The sequence below is a fragment of the Aquila chrysaetos genome, chromosome 11 (genome assembly GCF_900496995.4).
Source record: "Aquila chrysaetos chrysaetos chromosome 11, bAquChr1.4, whole genome shotgun sequence".
Classification (NCBI taxonomy): Eukaryota; Metazoa; Chordata; class Aves; order Accipitriformes; family Accipitridae; genus Aquila; species Aquila chrysaetos.
This window is the reverse complement of record NC_044014.1, coordinates 15,073,968-15,092,298: the sequence shown is the minus strand read 5'-3', so window position 1 is coordinate 15,092,298 and position 18,331 is coordinate 15,073,968. Positions and strand designations below refer to the sequence as shown.

The window sequence follows — 18,331 nt, the reverse complement described above, 5'->3', positions numbered from 1 at the left end:
ATTCTCACCATTTCCCACATCTTCTATACTAACACAATGACATTCCTTGTAAATTGATGGCAAAACATACGATCTTTCTTTTTCCTGTCTTGCTTCCCTCCACAGTTTAACTTGTCTTATGAGGTATATGTCTGATCAAAGGATATTAACAAAATCTTTATCATCTTGTTTTTACAAATTTGGCTTAAAAATTCTCTACTTGAAACTTGGCAAACATGCCTTGGTATGCAAACAGTGGGGATGGGATAGGGGAAATCACTTGGCTGTTGAAAAACTGCATATGGGAAAGTCACATGGAGCTTTCAGTGTTTTATTTATAATTCTGCAAAGGCCTCTTCTAATTTGAAAAATAGAAGAGACCAAATAGTGGCTTCTGGAAAGCAAACAGCTAGATTTTTCCATGAGTATTTTTAACACAAATATTAACTTCACAGATTGTAACACTCTTTCTTCCTTAAATACTTATTTTAGCCTTCAGGATGTATAACTGGGTAAACTAACATTGTGAAGAAAACCTTCACTCCTGCAGCATCTGGCTTTTTAAATTCTAATTGTGAAGCCATAAGAGATGTTTTGTTTTCATTTAGCAAATACATATTGAGTTTCCAGAAAGGTAACTTGATTTACAATAAGCATACCCAGTGGGAACCATATGCTTTTCACGTTTGTCTTTTAATGAAGGATTAGAGTATTTCTTTCAAAATCTCTTTTCCAGAAGAATGCTAGTTTTAACCATTAAGTAATGTTTAAGTAAGAACTGAAGCTGGATTTTCAGATTTGGCTGTACATGTGAACAGACATTTCCAAACACAAGTCCTTGGAATGATTTTACTAGTTAATAATGCAACCATGAGTTTTATGTCAGCTTGATTCTGAGCAGTGTTTGGTGATATCAGTATAAGATAACTGTGTTATGTGAAATTGCTTGAACAAAGCTAAAAGAAGAGCGATAGAAGTCGTCTGCCTGAGAGGCTCTAGCGTTCTCCTGCTTGAATTGCTGAACATGGCTCTTTGCAGAATGGCATTTAAGGTTACATGTGGAGTCATTAGGTTATAAACAGTCCACAGAATATTTTACATCATGTTAATATTCCTCTGAAGATCAAGATTCCCTGGGGAGAAATGAGAATATGCACCAAAAACATTCTCAGTTCTTGAGGTTTATCCACAACTTCCTAGATCACTGAAGATCAACTGTCTCATGAAGAAATTATTACAAAACGAATTTTTATTCAGCTCTCAGTGTTTGTATGTGGGGGGAATATACTGGGTAATGCCCTTTCTTTTAGTTGCCAGATTTTCATGTTTTTGCTGGCTGGCTGAGATGTAGATTGTGATTGGAAAATCTTTCTGACTCAAATTTGGTAAATTTATATGAACATTCATATTCAAGAATGCTTTTGAGTCTGGGGCTGTGGTGGGAAAAGACATGGCAAAAGTGTTCAGATCTTGACAGAATGTCTGAATCTGTGCTATTGAATAGAGAGAGGAGTCCTTTAATTTCTGTTTCTCAGTAAGTTTTATGGGGGGGAAGTTCTTGACCTTTCTTGAAGACGCCAGAGTGTCTCTGAGAGATCTGACCCACCATGTAATTTTTTGCCAAGAATAAATCTGTCTCTGCTATGAAAAAGTGGCTGTTTTGTGCTAGGCACAATCCATGTAAAACTGGGTCTGTGGGGGGACTCTTGTACTTGTGAAAATGGTCTTGTCTTTTGTTCTGGCATTAGCATTTACTGCCTTTACTGAATGCTTGGCATCTACAGTGGTACATCAACAGCGTGTGTGCCTGTGCTCCTTGCTTGTGTAGTCAACTGACCTAGGGCAATGCTTTGAAATAAAAGAAAAACCTTCTAGACCACCAGCTTGTCCATCAGAAGAGAATCTTATTTCAGATTCCACTGTTAAGTGCGAAATACTGGGATTTATAGACTGGCAGGATGGCTCTGGCAGAGTTGTCACATTACAGCAAGACCTGGGCTCTCTGTCAAACCCCTGACTTAAGTGGCATTTCTCATACCTGAGGATGCAACTCACAAGGGACATCCTTGGCAACTGTGTGCATCCAGATTTCTTCCAGCTCATCTAGATGAGAGGCAAAAGTAGAGGACCTGAATGAGAATCTGGCAAGAGCTGCTGTAAGCAGCAGACAGTTGCAAGCTAGTTGCAATTTATAGACTGTAGGAGCCACTGGTGCATCTTTCTGCTCCTGGGGAGTTTAGGAAGGAGCATTTTCCATGCGTTTGCTGAGTTTTTGGAGGTCTGGTTATCCCTCAGGGTAGTTCAAAAGCTACTTGCAGACAATTTGACAGCAGTACTTCACGCTAATGAGGAAGCAGCAGGGTTGCGCTTCCTCCAGCCTGCCTTGAAAGGAGAAGTACAGAGGCTCAGCTGCTGTTCAGAGCTACACAACTATAAGGCATAATAATAGCTTAAAGACTTTTCTCTAACTACATAGCTCAAGCATACACTAACTGCATATTAGAGAACTAAACCTTGTCCAGCATGCTTGATCCAATAGTAAAGCTGCATGATTCACCTCTGTTACTGATCTGATCTCCAGATTGAATCCCTCAAGCATCTGTAAGGGTCTCTTGGTGCATGGTGGACACACTGAATACCACTGGTTCTGCTGGATCACTTTGGCAGATACAAGTTCCATTTCATGAATAAGTTTCTACATTTACAAAAGATTGCTTTAGCTTTTTTGATTGAAACTTTGTTTTGAATTTCCCAAGAATTTGGGGACGTTTTTGATGGTCACTTATTTTTCCTCACGGTGAGTTCAACTCAGTGTGAGCTTAGACTTCAGTAGTCCACTGTGTGCTGACACTAAAAGATAAAGTAATGCTGTCAGTTTATGCTGGAATTCTTTCCACAAATGGGGGTATATGTTTTTTAAAGTCTTAACGTTTTTCTTTCTCATGCCAGACCTGCCTTTTAAAGGGATCCTGAAATTTATTATCATCTGCATTATTTTTTGCTGATGTTAAAACCATCTGCTAAATTCAGTCATCTAAAACATTATACTGTTTGTATAATTCACCTTTGATGTAAGAATTGTATTGCAGCTAGCAGGAACACACAAAGGCTTTAGAAAAGGTTCTGCAAATACAGTGTTAGATGTAAAAAAAAAAAAGGCATCTAAATTTTAATGAGGAAAGTGAGGAAACAGTAACTCTAACTGATACATAGACTGAAAGGGTTTGCTGCTTTTCTGGTTTTTGAGGGGGCAAAAAAAAAAAAAACAACGCACCTCCTGGCTGTAATTCTACACACATTAAAATGAATACTAAATGTAAAGGGGTCAAATTAAAAGGAAAAGAATAAGGAAGGAAAAGTTAGAAAATGGTGAAGTGCTTCAGTCTCTAGTAAAGTGCTAGAATAAATCCTTGAAGGCTTTATAAACATCTCTAAGGCAACAGGAAACAAGCAGTGTGGATTTATCAGGAACAGCCTGATGAGGGGAAAAAAAATTTAATTTGGTTGATTCAATGGATGTTTTACAGCCCAACCTGAGTGAGGGAGCACATTGGTTATGGGTTGCTGAGTAGGGATCTGTGTTCAGGATTAAATAGTAATGCAGTGGGTGCATTAAGTGACTGGAATATATGCTAAGGAGTAGTCTGTGATGGTGACTGGGATCCTGGATGGGTTTGTTCTGCCTCTGTGCCAACAGTTTGGCAGACAAAGAGAAAGCACTTGAGATGCAGATGGAGCATTGTGTATGTTTTTTTAAGACAGTAGAGCAACTTGAAGAAATAGTCTGAAGCTGTTTCACTTTTCTTGAAGGAATAGTGCAGAGTACTTATTGGATGGAGAAAGTCAAATAGAGGGAGTCTGGGATTTGGGGATGTATCAGAAGTTGAGTGTGGTTGTTGCAAAAAAATCCACCAAATCTTTAATGATATGGTAATAGAAGTGTCCTATACAGGTATTTGGTAATACTCCGTGCTAGTAAGTGATACTCACCATTTTGGATCCCACATTTTAAGATGGGTTTAAGTTGCAGACTGAGAAAAGCAGTACAACTATGATTTAATCCTTGTAGTTTATGAAGAAAAGACTTTTGTCTTCTGAAAGGAGCTTATAGAGGAATGGAACAATTTTCCAGGTGAGCTAAGTTAAGAAGATGACTGTGATTAGTTGTCTTGTTTTTAGTGGAGAAGAAGAAGTTACTGCCTTATCTTGCACTAAAGCCTGAATAAATGTTAATGGGAAAGAACATCCTCATTTTTGAATAACATCGAGCACAGGAGCACGTTGCCTGTTGAAGCGGTGGGAACAGTAGTGATTGCAGTCACCTTAAGAATAGGTTAGAGAAATGTTGACGCTTTGGGTGCAGTGAATTGTTCCTAGAGCAGTTTGACAGGGTGACTTCTTGAGAAGCCTTTCAGCCTGGAGCCTCTGGGTTTGCATCTTTCATTTTCAAACAGCCCTGACGTTTGAAGCCTGTGTTAAGGAACAAGTGCTGAAAGGAGGGCAGTCCAATGGCCAGTCTGTAATTAAATCTGTAATTAAATCCTGCTCACAAATGTTGCTGTCTGTCCCTAAGTTCTTTATGTATGTTTACCTGGAAGATGTCTCTTTCAATGGTCTGATGACTTTACAAGGTGCAGACTGGGTCTCTGTGATGAAATTGGTGGGCAGTTTTCTCGCTTGTTTCCAGGAAAGGAGGGTTGGTCCTGGTTTTCCAAAGGAGATGTTCAGAATTCCTACTCCCCAAACTACCTGCTTCAGGGGAAAAATACTACTGTAGGAGCCTATGATGTGTCAGAAGTTACGATTTCTAAAAACTGAAAATATTTCCTTAGAGTTTCTTCATTCAACAGTCAGCCACAGGTCTGAGCTTTCTGAGTGCTGAGGATGACATGTATATTGTTCTTCTTTTGAAGAATAAGAAAATAACTGGCTTCTGACAGTTTGGGGGGGGGGGGGCTTTTGGTTTTTTTTTTTTTTTTTTTTTTTAAGATTTACTGTTTTACTGCAGTCATGCTAATTAGCACCAATTACCTTCCTGTAAAAAGGTAGGATGTCAATCAGGTTTTGATTTGTTTTTTTTACACAGATGCATATGGACTATTTGGTTTATGCTATGGGAGAATTTAAAAGAAAACAATGGTTGCAGGAGTAAGAGGCCACTGGTAATGTGATCTAGAGCAAATGCATGTCTGGAAGCCAGACTTTAGCAAGAAGAAAGCAAGTGCTTAGCCTTCTCTCTTTTCCGTAGCCTGCAACCTTGCTGCAGAGAAATGTGTGAAAGAGGTAAAGCAGCACGGGTCACCCTGTACTCCTTCAGCCCTGCTACAGCCAGGGGAGTGTTTGCTTTATCTGCCAGTGGAATAACAAGCACTAATGGAAATTATAGCAGTTGGGATAAGATAATACCCATAAAGGCAGGTTATGGTGATCAGCATTTCTTCCCAAGATAAAGCTGAAATGAGTTTTTAATTATTGGGCATTGAACTATAAGAAATAAAGCATGCTTATGCACACAAGGGGAGCACATGGCCCATATACCTAAGGGGGAAACCCTGCAGATACCAACGAAGGTGGGGGAGCAAGACGGTGGGCTGTTGAAGGTATCTGCCCTTGGAATGGCAAAACCACCTGGCCTGCAGGTGTGTCACTGAAATTTAGAAACTGGCTGTGATTCTAGATGCCACCAGTGCTTTTAATGCTTAAGCAAAGTGCAAACTGCGTAATGCCATGGCTGATGCTGAAACATGACACTCGGACATTGCTTCCTCCCAGCCGCCTGTTCCTTACGTAACTGCTGGCTGTCCCAGGGGTGGCCTCCAGATGAGCTGAGCCCAACAGGAAATATTTGGGTAACCGGTGGCAGTTCTGCTAGGCATAGAAGGAATAACAATTAGTTGTATTTAGAGTCCAATGGTTGTAATATCTCAAACAACTTTCTGGCACTCTCCCCGTTTTACGGTTAGGGAAAATAGCTGCAGAGAGGGAAAATGGAGCAGGATGAGGAGCTGGTGATGGGAGGCATTGAATTTTTTGTCCTATATGCTTGGATCAAACCAACTTTATTTGTACCTGGAAACCTACATTTGTGAGCTCTCTGCTTTGTGTAGATCATGCTTTCTGAGGGCTCTCCTGTTTGAGGCAATCCCAAAAACTCTCCTCTCTGGTCACCAGAGCAACAAAGTGTGTGGCCCTTTGGGGAGCTTTTCTTGTCTTCCTGGTAAAGACATGGGCCAAAGCAGAACCAGTACTACAACAGGAGAGAGAGTACGCTTTAAGGTCTTGATATTTCCTGCTGTTTCACAGACATGGGTAAACTCAGCTTGAAACTGCACTTAACCATATGCTGTGCTGGTTTGTTTATTCCTTATATTTGTTTACTCATCATTTCAAAATAGAGATGAGTTCATGTTTTTCTTCCAAGTACTTGGAGAAATCCTAAGCAACATGGTAACTGAAATTAGAAAAGACGAGCTTGTGTTTAAGATGAGGCTTTCTGAAGTGGTTTTCCCTAAAGTTGCATGTTTAAAGAAGTTTTTAACCATGGAGGTTAAGATCTCATAGTGCTCTTAGAGTTTTGTCTAGTGATTTAAAAGTGATGTCTTTAATACTGTTGTGCTGTGATCTTGTAAATGCTTGTGGTATTGAGCTTTCTTAATAGTTAAACTTGTGGTTTTCTTTAATTCTTCACTTTGGTTATGTGAAGATATATGTACATGATCTTTAGTGCTCTTCATTTTGGAAAAGGAGAAGTCTTCCTGTCTTTTTGCTAGTCAGACCATGCCATGTGGAAGGGCTTTCCTTATATTTGTGCCAGGCTCTAACCACAAACTATGAGCCTCAGCCTACCTGTAGCAGTTCAGATGAGTTTGCTTTACTGCTAGATAACAGAAATCCTGTAAAACTCTAGGTACTGTACAGCCCGTTGGGTTAATTGACAGACCTTTAATTTTGGGAGTGCCACATTGTGATCCACGTGTATTTTCTAAGAGGAAGAAGGCTTGGTTAAACCAGTTGTTTGTGGTTTGTGTACCACAAACCCAGTCATCTGTGCAACCCAGAACCCACCTATGGGGATGTAGGTGCCATGGCAGGGCCTGGAGTGTAAAGTCCAGGGGATAATAGTAGGAAAGTGCTTGAGGCTGTACGTATATAGGGCAGTTTGAGGACGTTTCTTTGCCTCAGCATAACCTATGCGATATTGCTCTGCTGTATAACATCGAACCATAATATCCAGCAGGGTGCTTGGAAAGAGGCAGCTGCTGATGTCTCTTTTTTCCTAAAGGACTTCCCAGAAAATCTGTTTCTCTCAAGAAGGGTACGGGCCATATAGAAGTGGTGTTCTGCTGGAAACAGAAACTTAATTCTCAGAACTCAATAAAAGAACCTCTTTCTTGTAAAATGAGCTGAGGAAAACAAGACTGCTGGGATTTTGAGGGCTTTTTCTAAATTTGTTCAAGATGTAAACTTAAGTTCAGAAAAGATCAACAAACTTCAGAAAGATCTGACCAGGCTGTATGCATAACAGATCCCTCAGCGAAGTCTTACATGATGAGAAAGCCATTTTAACCAATTGTCTACCTCTTGACAGGTTAACTAACTGCACCGTTCCTGAAGAAAGAGCTGAGCATCTTTGGGCGATTGGATGCCCATTTGACACCGCTATTTCTGAACAAGGCGTGGTTTTTAGGTTTATAAGAAAAGTAGCAGAGGTTAACATCAAAATACTCCTAATTTGCCGGGATACCATTACTTCAGATTACATGCTTCTGTACATGTGTGATTACCTATCACGTGCTATCTATTCACAGCTCTGTGGGTGTTTCCCACGGTCAACATGCCTGTGCCTCATGTGCGAGACTGGATTTTATCTGAATGGTAGCATTTCACAGAGTGGCAGTTGTGAGAGTGCAAATGGCCATGACCTTTCTTGGGTTTTGTCGTCTTGGTCATGGTAATGTGATGCAATTTGGCTGGTCCCTGACCCTCCTCTCCAGCTCCAGACTTCTGTCTTGGGTATATCTTGGTGATGAAATGCCATGTAACTGCCCTTGTCTTCAGCGGGTTCTCTGTTTTTGTGGTAGATTCCTTTTAAACACATTTGCAGGCTGAGAGAGATCAAGAGATCAAACCCTGCCTGATCTGTAGCGGGGCTTGGTCCTGTGTAGTTGGGCCCCACAGTGGCAGTGCTGCATCCCAGATAATTGCTCCATGTATATAAGTATCCTTCTCTTTGAGGACCTCTGAGTTAAGACTGACTGCTGCCTTAGACCCTGATGAAAAATCCGTCTTCTAGGACCCCAGAAGGTCATTTGGAGCAGCATTATCCCATGAAATCTAGACGCAATAGAAGAGTAAGGAGGAAGAAAGCCTTAAAATCAATGCTACTCACCCCAGCACTAGTGCTGTTAGCACTAGTGCTGTTAGCTTTGGCAAATCCTGTCTCAACAATAAAGCCAGCTGCCATTTTGGCATCAAGACAGACAGACTTGGCATCAGCCCCTCTGGCACCAAAAAAACGCTTCGTGGGAGCTGGCACCAACACTGTGAAACAAGGGTAAGGCCCAAGGGAAGTGCCAAGCAGACATGAGATGAACACTAAAAATAGTGAGTTGCTGTCATTTGGAGAGAAAACAAATAGCACTTCTAAGAGTAGGGCATCTAAGATCTCCATCAAGGTTGTGCTGGTAAGCAGCTTTGGAACAATGCTGTCTCCTATGATGATGTGACCAAAGGACACACACAGGCTGTATTTTTGGTACCCACATGGTGCAAGACTCTGAAACTAGAACAGACGCTTAGCGTCTTGATTCCATGTATGGGGGATCCTGTTACTGTCTGCAGGCTCTGCCTTCTTCCCTGTCTAGAGCAGATCATCTTCTCTTGAGCCGTTACCAAAGGTCCTGTTTGTGTACACGGACATAAGGAAAACAAGAGCTGTAGTGCCAAAAAGCAAGGAGCCAGGCTAGTGTCCCTGTACCACCCCGGACACACTAGCCCTCCTGGAGACAGTCTTGTCAAATGTTTAACAGCTGAACTCCCCCCTCCCTCCTCCTTCTCCCCCTGCCAGCAGGCTCAGAGAAAGCTGAGTAGGCTTTCCAATGACTTCATTACCCACTCCAGACGAAAACTGAAGCCTGACATTGGTGCCGAAAACGTGGGAATGCTAAAGAGGCAGAATCAATCCTATGTGCACTGAAGTACTTAGTGTCACTTCTCAGTAGGGCAATTTCAACTCCTTAGTCCCCCTCTGCCTCAGTGGTGAAGGACTTTAAAGCTTTTTAAGACTTCTGGGCCTGAATGGCAGGCCTGGGTATTGAAACGGTGGTCATACAAAATAGATGATGCAAATAGTCTTTGGTGTTACAATTACATTGGCTTGGCTACAACTCTTGCTGTGAAGAAAAGCGTGCCGGTCCTGTGGCTATCATTTTCTTCTCCTTGGGGAAAAAGCAGTGGGAAACAATGTCACTGAGGGCTGGAAATTTCAAGCTACACTTAGCAAAAACTATTTTGGTCTCAGAGAAGGAGTCTGGACTTTTCATTGCCACCACTCTCCCATCAGCTAAACAGCAGAGTGAGTAGGAGTGTCTGGAACGGCCTGGATGTGGCCTCTCTTGTCTCTTCTGTCAGATGGGTGTTGGAGTGGACTCCTCTTGGGTATCCCTTCCACATCCACCCCTTGTCCACTCCCTGCCCTTTCTTGAGTACCCTTCTTATGATAGCTTAATACAGACAGCAGCTTCAAAGGAGGGATTGCTTGCTCTACAAAAGCGCAAAGGAAAGTGCTTTACTGTTGGTATTTCTTCACCCACATATGAAAACTGAAGAGGAGGACAGGCTCCTGCTGAAATACCAGGTGACAGAGTGGGTAGTGGCTTCCTCTGCAATGCCCCCTACTTTGGTTCAGGGCTCACGCGTGGCTTTCAGGTGGAGGATGTGGCGCATGTTTGCACTTGCCTGCTTGGCTGACAGTTGCTGTTCAGGATTCGACTGGAATCAAGATTTGATTGGAATCAAGCAAGAGTTGTTGCCGTTGGGACTCTCTGCAACACTGAGTATGTTTTGAAGTGCGCAGTCTTTTCCTCCCTGGTTAACCAGTTACCCTGAGAAAAAGATAGGTGACAGCACTGAGGTTGAAATGCACTGTCCCTATTTGCTTATCTTGACTTAGTAAGCTGCAAAAGTTTCTTGCACTTCTAAACCACTGGGCTGACAGAAGTGGTGACAGGCTGCAGGGAAGAGGGACCTGCCCAAGGACACATTCTAACCACTACAAGCCCTTGTGCTTCATTGCACATTAAAATTTATTGATCCAGCAGACTGGCTGCAGCACTGGCTCACAAGCCAGTTCCAACATGTATGGTGTCTTTTCCTGCAGTTATTCTTTGCTCTCTCTAACAATGATTAAGTCTGTCTGGCCTGAAAAGCAGTAAGTGCAAGTGACTTCAGTGTCCTTGTTTCGTAGTTGAACTGCATAAAAATCGGGGGACCCACTTTACCCCACTCCTAAATAATACAGTAGTATTAGACACAAGGGGTCTGAAAGGTTTGTTTTGGACCATGTGTCCCCTAAGCAATAGAGTCGATACTCCCGGTCCTGTAGGTACTGGGAAATTATCAGACTGACCTGTTCCTGTTTGTCCTCTGGAATTTGTTGATGACGTTCTTTGTAGGCAGTGCCAATGCTATATGTTACGTGAACCCGGGGCACCTGGTCCTCATATTGGAAAGTCATTGTGTTCTTGTAATTGTGCCGTTAGGGTAGGGAAGTGGCCCTTCACTCTTCAGGAATCGACAACAAGTGGGCAGATTTTGCGGGCAGATGGCCAGCCAGAAATGGTTTCCAGGCAGATCTAGCATTGCATTGCTGTTCCAGCATTGGTGATCTCCCAATGGAGATTGGTTTTGCTAGCAAACAAGCTCCTTCAGAACATTTGCTGTCAAGGCAGATAGAGCTTGGTTGTTCCTGGATGTTGTCTTATTCTAGAGAAACAGATCTGGTTTTATGCCTTTCTGTATGTTTCTTTCCCTTTTTTCTTTATTCCCAGAGCCACCTCCAGGATGGGCAAAGATAAAGTCACCCTCATTCAGGTTGCTTCTTTCACACTTTATTTCGAGTGCCTGGCAGACTTGTATAGTCTCAGTTCTAGCACTCAGGGCTGTGGGCTGACTAATGAAAATGGATAGCTGATGCTCCAGGGATGCTCCTGTTACCGACATGAAAATAACAGAGTGCACTGGGGCAAATGGAATAGTCATTAGATAAAATTGTTCCAACTTTATGGTCAATCTGTATATATATATATAGCTGCAGAACCACGGTATTAAGGTTTAATTGAGGGGATATTACACACCACCCATATTTACTGTTCAAAACTTCTCCCTGCCTAGGACTCTAACAATGGAGCAACTGAGAGTAGCCTTGTGCTTCAAGCCTGACAGATTTGAGCTGGGCAACTTCAATTTTTGTTCCAATAGTGTTGTCATAACTGGATCATCTAAAGGTCAAGCTGTTTCCTCAGGGGGTATCAAGATTGATTCTTGCTGGGTTACTAAACCTGCTTGCAAGTATCTCCCATCAAACACGGAAAGCAACTTTAAAATGGCCCAAACAACCTCCGTCATCTACTTCAGTTGCATGCTAATATCTGAGGTCACGAGGCACAGTGTGTTAGGCTTGTGAAGATGTCAAGCAGCATCCTTTGCTTGACATCCATGTTTGGGGCAGATGGCATGTTCAGGAAAGCAGTATTACGGACTGATAAAGCCTAGAGGTCTTTATTCCCTCTTTTTCAAAAGAAACTTGCTCGCCGTTATCCTGTAGTGGGATCCACACTGACATGCCAAAAAAGGATGCTTGGTGGCTGCCTAAACAGGCAAATTTTCAAAATAATGTAGATCCCATAATCTGTCCTGACATTAGCCTTGACTTTTCAGAGCCCTCAAGAGATTCATCTACAGACAAACTTTAAAAACTTGTGTTTGCTCTGTTGGTTGATAGCTTGGATAGACACACTCTTGTGTCATAGATGGGTGGCTTTTGCAGATGTTAAACTCCAGGTTCATATAAAGGAGGTGAGACCCATGCTGAGCCTGCCTTAGAGCTGCTCTTGCTTTCATTAAAATAATTATTATTTCAGCTCTGGTTTCCCCCAAGTGGAGAGCAGTAGAAAATTAGAAAGGTTTTGGAAATGGACAATAAGCAGGTGAAGGCTTTGGGAAAAGATTTTACGTTAAGAGGATAGGGAAGATTGATATCTTTTATAAGAAGATAGCTAACAGGTACAGAGTAATGAATGGGTGAGAAGATGGATGGGGACTTCTGTTCCCACCTGCTAATAATATGAAAGTCAGATTAGAAGGTAGTGAATTCACTCCTGATGAAAGGAACTATTTGTTCACAACCACTAAGAAACTCATTGCCACAAGACAAAGTATTGAGGCAAGAACTTAAAAAAAAGAGGAGGGCGTAAAATAGTACCAGTTGGAATATCCAAAGAAATTGCAATGATTAGGAGAACCTAGGTGTTTTGAAAAGGCTCTAAGTGTATTGATTAAGGTATTATAAGGGTATGAGCTAACTTGTCCAGCTTTTTTTTTTTTTTTTTTTTTTTTTGCCCCCTTCAGGGTTTTTTCCATAGTCACCTACAGCAGAGTTTGTGGAGCGTGTTACTGGCCGCTGTCACTCAGAGACTGCAAGAGAGGGTGGCTGCCGCAGTCAAATGTGGTAATGCCTCTTGCAAACCACCTTTTTTGTGTCAGTCTTTCCAGGATTGCTAAATTCACATGTAAATTAGGATGCTTTTGCTTTTCCACTAAGTTACTGCCTTTGATAGTCCTTCACAACTTGTCTTAGATCTGGAATGACACTTCGCCTTTTGAGTATGTGCTGGGGGAGAGGCGGGTGGTTAAAGTTAGATTCTTTCTGACAGTAGGGATTTAGAAATTGCTGCATTGGCTCAGCCCTGGGATCTGCCTAGTCCAGGGCTCTGGATAGCAACAGCCAAAATCAGTATTTCAAAGGACAGCGTGAGGCCACAGAACAGATTATTAAAACAGAAAGCTGCCCTTTTATATCACTGCTGTTTGTCCATAGAATTGGAAAAGCAAAGGTTGAGAGTTTGATCCAAAAGCACAAAAGCTGGAAAATCCCGTTGCCTGGCTGATGCTAGTTAATGCTGATGTTTTGTATCCTCCAGGAAATTACTTATGTGCCTGTTTTCTCTTACGAAAAACAGAGATGTGCTTACCTTAAATGGCAAGTTTATATGGTGGCTTTAAGTTGGTGTAAAAACAAGTAATACTTGTGTATAGTCTCACAGCCTAATCGTGTAGAGGACACCCACAGTGGGGTTCTCATTTGGGAAACAACCCTGGGCTGGGCAGGGAGGAGGCAGCAACAGCGGTCACTGAGGGGTTTTGGCATGTGGAAAATGGGTGTCTTTTTCTGACACTGCTGCAAGCTATCTGGCTGTCAGGAGCGGGGGGGAGGTCTGTTCTGTGTTGGTTTTTTTTTTCCTTTCCCTTTTTTTTTTCCCTGCTGTTGCAAAGTAGCATCTGTAAGAATTATATGTGGTTTCTCTCTCTCTCTTCTGAAGTCCTAAAATTATTGTTAAAACTGCTACTAAAAAAGGGATTCGGTCAACTCTCTATGGAAAAAAAATATATTCTTTCCCTCGCCAAATATTTTAACGTGTCAGGCTCCAAAAGCCAGAGGCCAAAAGCAACAGGAGTTGCCCCTCTGTCAAATACCCGTGGAGCTGCTGCTGGGGCATGTGGGAGTGGCGGTGGTGTCCCAGTCCCCCCCGACAGACGAGGACAGCTGCTGATTAAAGAGAAGCAGGAAAAAAAGAGGTTGCTGAACTTTCAAAGTGGAGGTAGAAAAGGGAGTTAAATTTAGATTACCTTCTGCAGTGTCATCTCCTACACGGCTGTGGAACTTGCTGTACTCCTTGCTTAGGAGAGGACAAACAAGACATGCCATCCTGGGCACCAGATGATAAATTTGTTTATAAGGCTTAATTGCCCCTTGGCATGAAAATCTGAAATGAGCTCAAGTAGAATGGGAAACCTTCTGTCAGGGCTAGTCACGTTTTCCTTGGGGAGAGGTGGATTAAAATGTCTTCCCATCACCTGTCTGATCCTGGGGAGGCCCGGTCCTGATCCTGCTGAAATCAGGGGAGTTGTTGCTGTTTCTTTAGTGGGATGGCTGTTGTCTGGGGAGGCTGAGGGTTGAACAGTGCTCAGAAAAAATGGAGCCATGGTGGTAGGCAGAAGAAGGCATGGGAGTGCTTTGGCTCTGTGAAGGCTTTACCCAGGTCCCTGGCCGGGGTCTGGAGGTACTCGGAGAAGCGATGGTGGTTGCTCCTAGGGCTCCAGTGCAGTTCAGCAAGCAGCATCAAACTTAGCTTTCTCCTCAAAAATAGATTAAATGTCTATTTTTGCTTAGCGAGGTTTAATCACGACTGAGGAGCTGTCGGCTCTTGCCAACGTTTTTAATAGATTCCCCTCCACTTGCGGCATCCAGTTAGCAGGGAGGAGAGCGCTTCTGCTCCTCCACGGCTCCCTGCCAGGGTCCGCACAGGCAGCGCTGCCCAGCTGCACGCAGCTCCCGTTTGCAGCAAGCTGCCTGGTGTTACCCAGCAGCTGTCTTAAGGTTCAGGGCTTTTTTTTTTTTTTTTTTTTTTTTTTTTTTTTTGGTTATTTTTTTCAGAACTGCCCGACCTGATGTCATTTCCCTCTTGCAAACACCCCGGCTGGGCTGCGTCTGAGATATGTCACGGGGAGGGGGAGGAGGAGGAGGAGGAGGAGGAGGGGGAGCCAGTGAGTGCGTGCAGTGTCCCAGGACCCTGTTTACTTTGCATTCCCAGCCGAGGAAGCCCTGGTTTAAATAGGATCGGAGGAGCGGGCTGCCCACAGCAGATGAGGAAATGGTCGCTGTGGGGCTTTAAATCCCTGGTTTCCCATGTGCTGGTGCGGAGGATGAGCCTGCAGAATGCCTTTCCTCCTGGGTCTCAGACAGGTAACCGGCTTCGGTGCGGTGGGAGCTGCTCGCTCAGGTGGAGGATGTGACTGGTGGCTTTCATTTTTATTCCCCCCCCCCCCCCCCCCCCCCAAGGAAATGATTTTTTACTTTCCCCAAACGGAACCGTACAAAGAGCGCTTCCCCACCCATGGCGTTTGATCGGGGAGCGCAGTAGCGTGAGAGCCGCCTTTTATTAACGAGGAAGGAGCAAAACTGCAAGCTGGGGAAAGAAACTCTCTTCTTGTTGTTGTAGGCTTTGCGGCAGAGTGGCTCTTTGTGTCATGCTCCTGTGTGGTTTTTGTTTGGTTGGGTTTTAGGGTACTTTCCACACTTCTTAATATGGAATTGTGTTTACATTGCTTAAATACATGGCAAACTTTGAACCATTTTCTTGTGCTGGCAGTATTTTGAGTGCTAAACTTTGGTTTAAGAAAAAAAAAAGAGACATTTTATATATATACACGTGTATATATATAATCTCTGACAAAGGTCACCAAATGGAAAATGGCAACAGGCTGTGACCCCCAGCTTGGTGACTTTTTAATTGTTCTGGGAGAGTTCGAGCTTGAACAAGAAACTTGTGATAACTTAATAGCTGGTAATGTCGAGTGGAATGAGAAACAGTAGCAACTGCCCAGCTGCTCCCCACTGGAGGAGGTGCCAACTATGTGTTCCTAGGCTTGGGGAGAGCAAACCCTTTTTTTGGTCTGGGAGGCACGTCTGTAGGGGAATCTAACTGTAAACTCTTCCCAGCACTGCTGGGATCTGTAATCCACAATAAATAGATATTGCATGATATCAGAGTGCTGCTTGCAGTTTCTAATTTAGAATTAAAAATCCAAGATTAGACTGTAGCGTGTTTTAAACTACCTACTTTCAGTTGTTCAGAAATGAAGGCAAAAGGACTTAAGCACACTGCTGAGTAAACAGTGCTGTCTCTTTTTCCTTATCAGTTCAGTTTTTGGTGAAATGCAGGCCCCTTCCCCGCCCCAGCTGAACTGAAAACAGTTTTACATAAGAAACTACCTCTAGCACAATGACCTTCTCTAATTGAGTGCGATAGCTATAATAACAGTTCACTTGCTAGCACTCAGGGCAAAGAGACTTCCCCTAAAAACCTCAGAACTGAACCAAGGGAAATTTGGGGCACAAAGGCTGAATGGCTTTAGGTAACTCCACTTGCAGTGAGATATAGCTGGTTTAAATGTTGAGATTGCTTGAGTCTCACAGGTGTGTTTTTCTCTAAAGTTCCTATTTCTAAATTAATCTTTTTGTTTTAGAGACGAGACGTTTGTTTGGGACAATTGAGGTGCTGCATAACGTGTAAAATCAGAAGTTAGGTATAAAACCAGAAGTTAGGTGTAATTCAGCTTCATTTGCTCAAACTGTGAACATCTGGTTATCTCTGTGGGCTGGATGCTACTTTTTTCTCTGCTTGTAACTTTTCGGCATTGATACAGAGGCATTTACAGGAAGCAGAAAAAAGGTGTTGCCTCAAGAACACAAGAGCAAAGCACTTGACTATTTTTATCCCCTGATGAGGGATATAGTGGGAAAGAGCTGCTTGTGGAGCTGCTTGAACTTTTCTTAGTTTTAATTACTTTTGAGTTTTAATCATTTTTAGACTTAAAAAACCCAATCTAAATATTTGTGATTGTGTGCTGCATGCAGATAGTATTCAGAAATTTCTTTTTCCACTTCTAAAAGAGCGGGGGGGGGGGGGGGGAAGGGTTGTTAGTGAACAGTGTTATTTAATTAAAAGTGTGCGAGGAATTCAGGAACATCTCGTCACTCTATTGTCTCTTGTGTTTGCACTGGGACTGTAAACGCTTGGTTGTCTGGGATGTCCTTTGTTGTTGTTGTTCCCAGTCAACACAAGGGGTGCTGATCCTGGGCTGCTCCTCGCAGGCACAGGAAAGAGGTGCCGAGTGGGATCCCCTCCCGTGACCTGCGTGACAAGGACAAAACAGTCGGGGTGAGACTTTGGGCTCCCCAGGACCCATTGCACTGAACAACTGGTTCCCCTGGATATGCCTTCACTTCTTCTTTGGGACCCAGTTGCATTGTGGCATGGCAGATGGACTGCTGAACACGTGGTAAAAATAGGGTGTTTGGTCTGGGGTTGGGGTTTTTTTCTTGTTGCAGTGGGGATGATGTTTAAATGCCTAAAAAGCTAGGTCAGCTCTATCTGACATCAGTGCAATGTGGGTGTTTAAAGGTCCCGTCCCAGGAAACATGACTGTAGAGAGGAGCTCAGCTTTCAGTTTTAAGTGAGCATTTCCTCTTACGGTTGCAGGTGGAAGCTTGAACACATTCATCTAGTTCTCTGCATAAATGTAAGAGGAAAAAAAAGGGTTAAAATGTTGGATTCCTAACCTTTTCAGTTTTAATTTTAACTGCTCGAAATTTTTGGTGTTGTCAACTGTTTGGTGGTTTAAAACAACAAAATGCAAGACAGCCTCCTCAAAGCTGTCATTTCCTAGAAGCATCTATCTTTAATGTGAAAGGGCTGGGACTACAGCTGGGAAGCTTCTAGCAAGGCGAAGGAAGTAAACACTTTCAGGTGGTGCTTAAAATGCAAATGTGCAGTTCTTGCAGTCTGAAAGTGAAACTTGCGATAAACAAAAATGAAACCAGCTCTCATTGAAATACATCAAAATGTCCATGATCTGTAAAGGGACAGTATTCCTTTAAAGATTGTTGGAGTATTTCTCCAAGATAAATGGCTGCAACAAACCAATTTGTTCCTCAGATAAAGGTTAATAAAACCTTCGAGGTTCTGCATCCACTGGGGGTGAAGATGGGTCTGCTGTGGCTGATTAATCGTGGTGATTTAAATATAATTCTCCTGATGTTGGCATTAGCGAAGCAATAAATGTTGTGGATTAGAATTCCCATTTTGGAGATCTTTATTGTGCCTGGGACAGCTCAGAGGCATCATTCCTCCCCCACTTACTATGCTTTAAGTATTTGGATGTTTGCACTTAACACGTATTTTTTTTCCACATTCAGCAAAATAAAATTTGTGGTGGGTGTCTTATGAAGAAACGTCCAGACCTGATTTATTTCCTGGTCTCAGTTGCCTGTCATAAGGCAGGCTTACAGGAATTTATCCCCTGTTGTCCTGGCAGGGGCTGGCAACTGAGGTTCCGGTAATTCCCAGCAATCAAAGCTGGGTTTCATCTTTACCAATCTTATGTGCTTTTGTTAAATTGAACCCACCAAAGGGATGGCACTTGCTTAGATGGTGGATTTCTGCTTTTATGTTCCAAAGGACTAACAAGTGTAGTATTTATGAAGATGGGAGATGACCGGAGGCTTTGGTGC

The 18,331-nt window shown here is 42.9% G+C and overlaps 1 protein-coding gene across 5 annotated transcripts in view; it reads left to right on the top strand.

The window, feature by feature from the left end:
* The window catches only part of WBP1L (WW domain binding protein 1 like), a 60,510-nt gene that overhangs the window by 20,442 nt on the left and 21,737 nt on the right, over positions 1 to 18,331 (top strand). Inside the window, exon 1 of one of the 5 annotated variants that reach the window (XM_030030276.2) lies at positions 14,712 to 15,001. The exons of 1 other annotated variant lie outside the window; for it this stretch is intronic. In XM_030030276.2, the coding sequence (XP_029886136.1) occupies positions 14,902 to 15,001 (100 nt within the window). In that variant the 5' untranslated portion in view covers positions 14,712 to 14,901. Of the gene's footprint in view, positions 1 to 14,711; positions 15,002 to 16,934; positions 17,101 to 17,666; positions 17,967 to 18,331 lie in introns of those variants that run through there. 3 more of the 5 variants (XM_030030279.2, XM_030030278.2, XM_041127199.1) reach the window with 3 other exon arrangements.